Source organism: Lipotes vexillifer, unplaced genomic scaffold (assembly GCF_000442215.2).
Source record: "Lipotes vexillifer unplaced genomic scaffold, Lipotes_vexillifer_v1.1 scaffold182, whole genome shotgun sequence".
NCBI classification, from domain to species: Eukaryota; Metazoa; Chordata; class Mammalia; order Artiodactyla; family Lipotidae; genus Lipotes; species Lipotes vexillifer.
In genome coordinates this window covers 5649962-5659498 of record NW_006798798.1, presented here as the reverse complement: position 1 = coordinate 5659498, position 9537 = coordinate 5649962, and the positions used below count along the sequence as shown (strand labels likewise).

General features: G+C 48.3%; 1 protein-coding gene across 1 annotated transcript; it reads left to right on the top strand.

The window, feature by feature from the left end:
• Positions 1–3233: 3233 nt before the first annotated feature.
• KRTDAP (keratinocyte differentiation associated protein) lies at positions 3234–6537 on the top strand. The gene is made up of 6 exons (XM_007470991.1): positions 3234–3320; positions 4714–4755; positions 4852–4893; positions 5071–5115; positions 5772–5819; positions 6499–6537. The coding sequence occupies exons 1-6, from the start codon at positions 3234–3236 to the stop codon at positions 6535–6537; spliced, it is 303 nt and encodes a 100-aa protein (XP_007471053.1).
• Positions 6538–9537: the final 3000 nt, after the last annotated feature.

Genomic DNA, 9537 nt, shown 5'->3' with positions numbered 1-9537 from the left:
AAGCCAAAATTACCCTTGAAAGTCCATCAGGATGGTGCCAAATGGAGATTGATCATAAGTCTAGCACAGCCAGTTTTTTTCCTCCAGAAAAAGAACAGAATTCCTTTGGTTGTGCACATGAAGTGATAGGCTTGTATTTAGAGGCATTATATAGAAGAACCCATCTTTAAACACTAGAACTTCAAACACTATAGCTAGAAGACTTTTAAGCACACACTTGCTGTGACAAGATGCTCATACTATAAGAGGCATCTGGAATCTGAGGCAATCACAGGTTCACCCTGAGACGTATGCTCATTGAGTACCATTAATCTCTCAGTTCTCGGTTTTCATTTGGCAAGAGCATAGTTTAACCCACTGAAATTAATGCATGTCTGCTCAGAGCTGCCACCTATGGCTGTGCAGGCTGCACACCACAAAAGGACACCTGGTCGAGAGGACAAAAGGGGGTTAACCGCAGCCTTGCCCCCCGACTCTCAGGGCGTGGGTCTAATTCATACAGGGCGCTAGGTGGGCTGGCCGAGGCCCTTGGTAGGACACAGTACAGCAAAGGGGCAATACAGGTGCAGCCTCAGGAACTCTGGGGTTCTAACACTGGCCTTGCCACACCCTGGCTGTGTGACCTAGGGTGAGTTATTTAACGTCTATGTGCTGTGGCTCCCCTGCCTACAGAATGTGGATAATTGTTAATACCTGCCTCACAGAAGCACTGTGCTATTTCAGTGAGATCATGCATTTAGAAGACCCAGCACAAGGCCTGCCACAGAGTACGACATCAATAAATTGGCCAACATTATTATTAGCAGCATTAGCATGAGGCGGAAGGGGGAACAGGGAAATGAGTTTGTTGGAAGAGAAAGCTGGAGCCCAGCAGATGACGGCGTTGGGCTCATCTGTTGCTCTGGAGTTACCCAGAACTCCTGAAGTGCTCCTCCACTAGCAGGTCTGACTGGACTTCATCACTGAAAATCAGCTCTCCTTTGCTGATCTTTCATTCCGCTCATTCTTCATTCCACTTCATTCACGGCTGACGCTACGCTGACAGAACGGTGGTTAATGAGCTCTTTCAGTCCCTGTTAATGAACTGGTGAGAATTCATTACACATAAAAACTCGTGTCCTCCAGGAAAACCTTTTGGGGAGGCGCTCCACCCATCTGTCATTTCCTCACTCGTCCCCTCTAGGAACACCAGCCTTGCGTGACATCTGCGTGACATGGTCATCTGTGCTTGGCGAGTTTTCCTCAAGCACCGCCTCCTCAGGTGGCTCTGTGAAAGGGGAGGTGCCGTTCGAAAAACGGAGGAGGCTTCCTGAGGCTAAAGAGGACCAGGATGTCGGGGACCGGGGAGTGGGGGCAGGAGAAGAATCGAGCTGAAGTGCCAGCTTCTGGGGTTCGTGAAGACTGTTGGTGGATAAGATCCAGCCCGCTACGCCTCCAGGACTGTTATCTCTGTGTATCGCATCAGGATGGGGTAAAGGGCACACGTTGACATGAGGTCTTGCTTTGTCCTGGCAGCACCCGTCTATGTTCCAGCACCTCCCTATTACACCAGGAACCGGTTGGGCCACCTGAGCCTCAGTTGTGGAGAACGCTACTCGATTAGGGTGTTTTGTCACTTTGAGGTGATACAACTGCCAAGCTGGGGGAGTGGGGTGGGGAGCAGAATAAGCCCAACGAAATGGTGTAGGTGCTCAAAGTTCAGGACCTAGAGCCCAACTGGGTAGCTCTAAGACCTATTTTTGCTTTTCTGTGTTTCTCTATTCTTTTTTTAAATTTTTGGCTGCGTTGGGTCTTCATTGCTGCACAGGCTTTCTCTAGTTGCGGCACATGGGCTCAGCAGTTGTGGTTTGGGGGCTCATAGAGCTCAGGCTCGGTGGTTGTGGTGCACGGGCGTAGCTGCTTTGCGGCATGTGGGATCTTCCCTGACCAGGGATCGAACCCGTGTCCCTTGCGTTGGCGGGCAGATTCTTAACCACTGCACCACCAGGGAAGTCCCCGTGTTTCTCTATTCTTTGTCTTCTTAGCTCAAGACAGTTACCTCTCTGAAGACCCAAGAGTATAAGATGGGCAGCTGGATAATGGGTCCGGCCCCAAAGGAAGAAAGCGCACAGCTCGGTGGAAGGATGCTTGAATTCTAAGATATCCAACGTAGCGTATGTTGAATCCACCTCCACTGTGTAAGGGCATGGTGCTAGGGCATGGTGATGTAAAGGTGATTAAGACATAGTTCCTGACCTCAAGAACTTGATATTCTAAGAGGGAAGAACACAAGTTACTCTAGGTACAATGCCAGAGAGATACAAATGAATCGCTATGGCAATTACGAGAAGGGAAAAGTGTGGGAAGCGGGATGACAGATGATGGGAGACATCCGGGAAGCTTAATCCAGGATGGATGTTGGGTCCTGAGAACAAGAGATGAGAGAAGGGCATTTTAGGCATAAGGGGTAGCATGGGCAGCTGCTTGGAGGAGGAAAAAGAAGGATATCTTTGGTAAGGAGTCCAGTTTGGCCAGAATGTGAAATATGTGCAAAGGGAATGAAAGAAGGAAAAGTTAGAAGGGTGGGTTGAGGTCAGAGTATGGAAGGCCTTCAATGCCAGTATAGGGAGATTATTTTATTTGATTTTATTTTTTGCGGCACGCAGGCCTCTCACTGCTGTGGCCTCTCCTGTCGCGGAGCACAGGCTCCGGACGCGCAGGCTCAGCGGCCATGGCTCACGGGCCCAGCCGCTCCGCGGCATGTGGGATCCTCCCAGACCGGGGCACGAACCCGTGTCCCCTGCGTCGGCAGGCAGACTCTCAACCACTGCGCCACCAGGGAAGCCCCAGTATAGGGAGTTTAGACAGAATTGGATAGGGTGGGGAAAAGCCTGAATTATAAGAGAGGAACGAAGAGATATAAGGAAAAGTGACAAAGACAAAAGGAGAGGTTGCTTGGGTGCCATGGCCAGTCCCTGGGAGGGACAGGCCCAACCTGTCTTCATCTCAGCTCCATTTGCATGAAGAACCCCATTGCCAGCCTACCTTCCAAGTGCCCAGGGCAGAATGTGAATTGAGAAATCCAAGGTAAGTGGGAAACAGTCCACACCTCCCCTTCCCAGAGCCCCAGGGGTGGGCGACAGGATCTGGGGGTGAGTCAGTAGGGTGGGGACCCCAGTTCTGTTCAGATCTGCCTCCCTGGGAATATAAAGGGCAAGCCTTGCCTTGCCTCAGAACACCCCAAACTTGACACCATGAAGATCCCAGTTCTTGCTGCTGTGGTTCTTCTCTCTCTCCTGGCGTTCCACTCTGCTCAGGGGGCTGCCCTGGGCAGTTCTGAGGTGAGCACGTCACCTGGGTTCTCTTTCTCTTATACCTATTAGCTGACTCAATCAGTCACTGGATAAGTGGCTCTTATCTTTGGCTATTACCAGGGGCTGAATGAGAAGCTGGGGCTCTGAGGAAGGGAAGAAAGGAGGAAGGAGACAAAGCATTCCTGGGAAGGGGCAGAGAGGCTTATATTTCTGGAAAGGATGGTAAAGTGTCGGGTAGAGGCTGGACATCCTGAGAGGAGACAGGGCCTGAAGTTGGTCGTCTGGGTTCAGCCCCACATCTGTTTTGTTTGTATCCCTGGGAGTGGCTCTCAGGTGGCTAGAAGCGCCCTCCTACCTCTGGAGCTTAGGCCATATCAAGAATCCTTAGGAGCCAGTCTCCAGCCAGGAAAAATCCTGAGGTCCCTCTCTCCCCACCTTATCTCTCCCCACCTTATCGCACTGTGAGGGGGATGGGGAAATGCCCATGCTGGATTCGCAAGTCTACGATAGGGGTCACAGACTCCACTGCTTAGTATCCCAGCAAGTGATGTCGGTGTGCAAGAGGGCTGGTGGGGCCTCAGGGGAGGTGGAGTGAATTTGCCCAACCTGGAAGGGGACAGTCTCTATGCCACCTGACTGCTGCTAAGTGGGAAAATGTACCCAGTGTGGCCGGAGTTTAAAAATTTTCAAGAGAACCTGGAAATCGGATTTCTGAATTCTTACTAATTAAAAACCTTTAATTCAAATTGAAAAACAAACAAACCAAATTGCGATGAGATCTAAACATTTGGGTCTAGGCTGTAGGCTACCTGTTTGTGACCTCTGTTGTGGGAAGGAAGAAATGAGGGGCAATGAGGCTGGGCAGCTGAGGTCGGGACGGCAACAGATCGGAGGCACTGAAGTCCGGGGGTGGGAGGTGGGCTTCCCAGCTGGAGCAGGGAGACGGAGACTCAGACTTTGGTGGCAATTCAAGTCACAAAGCAAACCGACCTCCAGCAAGTAAAGGCAGACAGGGCACCTCAGAAACTTGGCCCCCACCTGCCTTCCAATCTCCCGCGCCCAGCTCCGTGGGCTGAGCGTGGGTGTCTCGGGAACACCCCGAGTCCACGGCAGAACCGCACTAGCTCGTTTTTCTTGGGAGGAATCCTCTTTCTCCGCCCTCTCCTCCTGCTGCCAACGGTGGATGTGGGCCTGGGCTCCGACTTCTCTGTCTCCCCCGTGCCACTCTCCCATCCCTTCTCGACACGTGCACATCTGTCAATCATCCGCCACACTGGGACACAGTGGGTTAACGGAGGCCCCGTGGTGGACAATGGGATTGGCCTGTGGAGGGAAGCAGAGCTGGCAGAGAGGGTTTGGGGAAGGGGATTTGCCATCATGTGATCGATCATTTGTCCCCTTTCTCCCCTTCGCTTTCCAGGAAGGGATCACCATGGGTAATGATGCGACAGGACTCAAGGAGGTAACCCACCTGTTTTCCCACCATCTGATTACGAGTTCGTCCCCCATCTGTTCATGTTCCTAAATAACTTTCTGAACACCCTGTTTCTTTGCCTAGACCACTTATGCCCAGTTTCCAAACATTGACAAATTGCGATCTGTAAGTTTAATTCTTTAATTCGGCCCCCATAAATATCCATATCCTAAAAGAGATCGATGCCTGGGTAGAGAGCTTGCAGAGCTGTCATGGTCCTTCACCTTTCCCAGAGGGCTAGGGGCTAAGCTCTGTCCTTCCCTGGAACTGATCCTCTTTTGGTCTCTTTCTCTCTCTGCAAAGGTTCCTGAGGCTGATGATTTCCTGAACTGGCACGCCATCCTCCAGGTAAGCACTTGGGCACCCTATTTCTCCTGACGGTTTGTCCGGGTAGTGGCAACGCATTCTAGTCTAGCCCTTTTGGTTCTTTCCTGGGCTCTAGGAGGGAGTAACTGTTCCACTTAGATGCTGCCCAACTGAAGAAAACTTCCCGGGGAGGCTGTCGTGGCCAGACCTTATTTTCCTAACGTGGCCCACAAAGACAATCTCTGAGAAGGAAGATCTTAATCAGTCAAGAGCTTATTCGAATCCCCTCATCCTCCAGGAAGAAACTGAGGTTCTAAGTTGGCTAACTTACCCAAGCTTAGAAGGCTAAGTCAGTGGTAGCGCTGGAATTAGAGCCTGTAAGTGCGTGACCCGCACATACTCGCTACATGCCCTCTTGCAAATGTCTTCACTTCTCTGAGCCACGGTTGCCTCCTCTGTGATGTGGGGACGACGACAGTACCAACATCAAAAGACTGCTCTGAAGACCAAATGAAATCATGCCTGTAAAGCAGTCAGTATAAGGCAGGCACAGAAGAGCTCAGGAAATATTAATGCTTTTACTGTAATTATAGAACAATGACACCGTCACCGCTACCGAGAGCTCTTCAGCAAGCGCTTACGGATCCATGCTCACCTGACCTGTAACACATCACTCTCATTCTCTTTTTCTGTTTTAGTCTGTCAAAAGGAAACTTCCTTTCTTCAACTGGGATGCTTTTCCTAAGGTAAGAGGCAGTGGGCATTAGGAGAGAAAGGAGGCTGGGGGTGAGGGGAAAAGCAGAGGATCTCAGTGGGAGAGTGGGGAAAGTGAAAGGAGGATAAACCTTCTGATCAAAGCTAAGTAAATCACACAGAGAAAGACCAATATCATATGATATCACTTATATGTGGGATCTAAAAAAAGGCTACAAGTGAACTTACCTACAAAACAGAAATAGAGTTACAGATGTAGAAAATAAACTTATGGTTACCCGGGGCAGGGGTAAAGGTATGGAGGGATAAATTGGGAGATCGGGATTGACATATACATACACACTACTATATATAAAATAGATAACTAATACAGACCTACTGTATAGCACAGGGAATTCTACTCAACACTCTGTAATGGCCTATATGGGAAAAGAATCTAAAAAAAGAGTGGGTATATGTATATGTATAACTGATTCACTTTGCTGTACACCTGAAACTAACACAACATTGTAAATCAACTATACTCCAATAAAGATTAAGAAAAACAAAGCTAAGGGAAATCGCAACTACGATAACTCAGAGGAGAACAGGAACTTAGACTGGGGCAGAGATCCCTTTCCACCAGGCCCCCACCCTATCCTGGGCTTTCTTAGGACTCCGGCTCCCCGCATCCAAGGGTCTCCAAACTGACCGTACCCTCTCTCCCCACAGCTGAGAGGAATGACGGGCGCAGCTGCCGATGCCCAATGACCAACCCCTTCGAGACCCAGCACTGTTGATACCACTGAAAGAGGGGGCCAGTGTGGGATCTGATCACCATCCTGTCTATGATCACTCTTTGCTGCCTCAGTAACTCCAATAAAATGTTTTCCAAACAGACGGCTCCTGTATCTGCATCTCTGTCCTTATCCTACTGGGCTCTAGAAAGGAATTAAGATGGAGTGGGCTCCAAGGCTGATAGGCAGAAATCTTGACTTCTGAGAGGGTAGTAAGTAGTGAGACAGGAGAAAGTGGGAAGGGCAGGTATATCAGGCTGGCAAGAGACCCCTTGTGTCTTAGCACCTTAGTACTAGTTGATATCCTTGAGAAGCATGAAGCTGTGAGTGGTTTGGTAACATCCCCAAGGAAGCAGTCCTGCCCCCTGAACTCCTGGCACCCTCCTGACCAGCCTTCTGGGAACCTGATTCCTTTGATGGTGGCAATTTGGTATAACAGAGCTATCTGGAATCCAAGGCTCAGGACCCAGCTTAAATCATAAGAGCTCATCTGAAATCGTTTTTTTAAAATTAGGTAGGTTATAAATAAAGAAAACTGGTGGTGTGACCCTGGGTCTTTCTAAGCCTCCTTTCTTTATCTGTGAAATGAGTGTGGAAATAAACAAGAATGATAATAACTGCCTTGAAGTTTTGTCATGAAAGTCAAATGAGATAAGGTATATAAAGCCCTTTGCACAGGGCCAGGCGTAGAGTAGCTACTCAACAATTGCTTGTTTTCTCCACTAACCGCCCCCCTCTCCCAGAGCTACCACTCATTATTCACTCACTCACTCACCAATCCATCCATCCATCCATCCATCCATCCATCCATCCATCCATCCATTTACCGGAAAGGTCTAGAAACGTGGAATGGATTCAGTTTCAGTTCCTGCAGGTGTACTGTGTCTTGGAAATTGTGTTCTGTGTGCCTCTCTGTGTACTTAAAATTTTGAATTAGTTGGGATTATTTCTGGTTCCTCTTGAAAACTGGGAAAATGAGAAAACAAGGGGCCCGCGATTGGCTTAAATCCAAGTAATAGCTGCCCTCTTTACATAGGATGTGGTCTCCAGATCAGCAAAGTTCCACTTGTCAAGTTTCATTTATTTAATTGTCTTTTGGCTCTTAAAAGCAACTGAATTTGCAAATTATGGCCTGTAGCCTACTTGAAGTGGTAGACTACATAGGGAAATTAAACTTGTGTAGGGGGAGGAAAAACTTCCTTCTACCCTCTTACATTCTGCAGCTGGCCTAATAATTAAACTGACATGAGACAGATGAACAGGAGAAAAGCATACAAATTTAATTTTTTTTTTTTTTTTACATATACACAGGTGTCTTCACAGAAGGAAAATGAAGACCCAAAGAAGTTGTTAGGTCCAGAAGCCTGTAAGGTATATACCTTTTTACAAAAAGAATGATAAATTGTGGGGATGTGACAAAGCAAAGGCCCTTGGACTAGGGGCAATAAATCGTGGCTCAGTGACTAGGAGGTATGTGAGGGAAACTAATGGAAGGTAAGGGTTATTGTAGTAAGTTTGCTTATACAGACCGGAGTCAACTCCCAGTCTCTGATGATAAGAATGTTCTCTTCCTGGTACAGGGAGGGCACCTTTCTCAAGGAAAAATTTACATCCTGCTCTTACATAGAAAGGGGGAGAGCCCTTCCTGTATCTGCTGTTTCACAAGTGTCTTCAGCTCAAAATGATCAGTAATCAATAATTAAAGATGAATATTTTGGGGTGGCATGTTCTGAATCCCTTCACTTGGTTCCAGCTTTCAAGGAGCTTAAAGTCTAGATGAATAAGACATGTAAGTGTTGTTTATACCCATCCTTCTAGTTAACTTACAAGAGACACACACACACTAACGAGAAGCAACTTATAAATGGGCTCATTAACGGAAAAGAAAAAAATGGAAAGTGGTCAAATGTCACAATCAATTAAAATATTTAGCAAAGACTGAGTGCTCATAAACTGGGTGATAGGAAATGGAGTAGAGGAAGGAGGGGAAGTCCTTAAGCTACATTTATTGAGTGGCTAGGTTTTAGGGGAGGATACAAGTCATCACAGAGAAGGCAAGAGTACCTTTGAGATAAAGCAGTTCTCAAAGTGTAGTCCTGGCATCAGCAGCAACAGAACCACAGGAGAATTTCGGAGAAGCACAAATTCTTGGGCTCTACCCCAGATCTACTAAAGCAGAAACTGGGCGCGGGGCCCAGCAATCCATGTCTTAACAAGCTCTCTAGGTGAGGCTAACGGCTTGAGAACCACCAAGAAAGGAAAGCAAGAGAATGATTAATGTAAAATTCAGGATAGTGGTTTCCTCGTAGGTGGAGAGACCATCAGGTGACAGGGAAGGGGCACGGGGAGGCGGATGGAAGTGACAGAAGGCTTCTATTATTAATGTTTTAATTTTTTCCTTAAACATATCAGAGGGAAGGAAAAAATATCTTTTCCTTCTACCCTTCGAGGTTCTTGGCTGGGTCTCTGTGACGAAAGACAGGTTAACAGGAGCAAAGCATACAAATTTATCTAGTATAAGTTTTACGTGACATGGGAGCAATCGTAAGTAAACGCAGACCCGAAGAAGCTGTCAAACCTGTACGTTTGGGCTTCCCTGGTGGCGCCGTGGTTGAGAGTCCGCCTGCCGATGCAGGGGACACGGGTTCGTGCCCTTCCCGGTCCGGGAAGATCCCACATGCCGCGGAGCGGCTGGGCCCGTGAGCCATGGCCGCTGAGCCTGCGCGTCCGGAGCCTGTGGTCCGCAACGGGAGAGGCCACAACAGTGAGAGGCCTGCGTACCGCAAAAAAAAAGAAAAAAAAACCCTGTACGTTTTTGTGCTAGGTTTGATGGAGAGTGGGGAGTCATGGGAAAACGTGATAGGACAAAAGGGATATGAGCTCAGTGTAGGAAACTGGGGAAACTTAGCAAGGTATGTTCACTAAGATTCCTCTTGGGGGGGGTCCCTCTATCTTCGAGACAAGGATGATCCTT

Bases quoted from the DNA above. Each gene is read 5' to 3' on its own strand.
- KRTDAP (XM_007470991.1), top strand. From the start codon at position 3,234: ATGAAGATCCCAGTTCTTGCTGCTGTGGTTCTTCTCTCTCTCCTGGCG. The intron at 4,756-4,851 runs GTAACCCACCTG...TTCTTTGCCTAG, and splicing joins ATGCGACAGGACTCAAGGAG to ACCACTTATGCCCAGTTTCC. The intron at 5,820-6,498 runs GTAAGAGGCAGT...CTCTCCCCACAG, and splicing joins ACTGGGATGCTTTTCCTAAG to CTGAGAGGAATGACGGGCGC.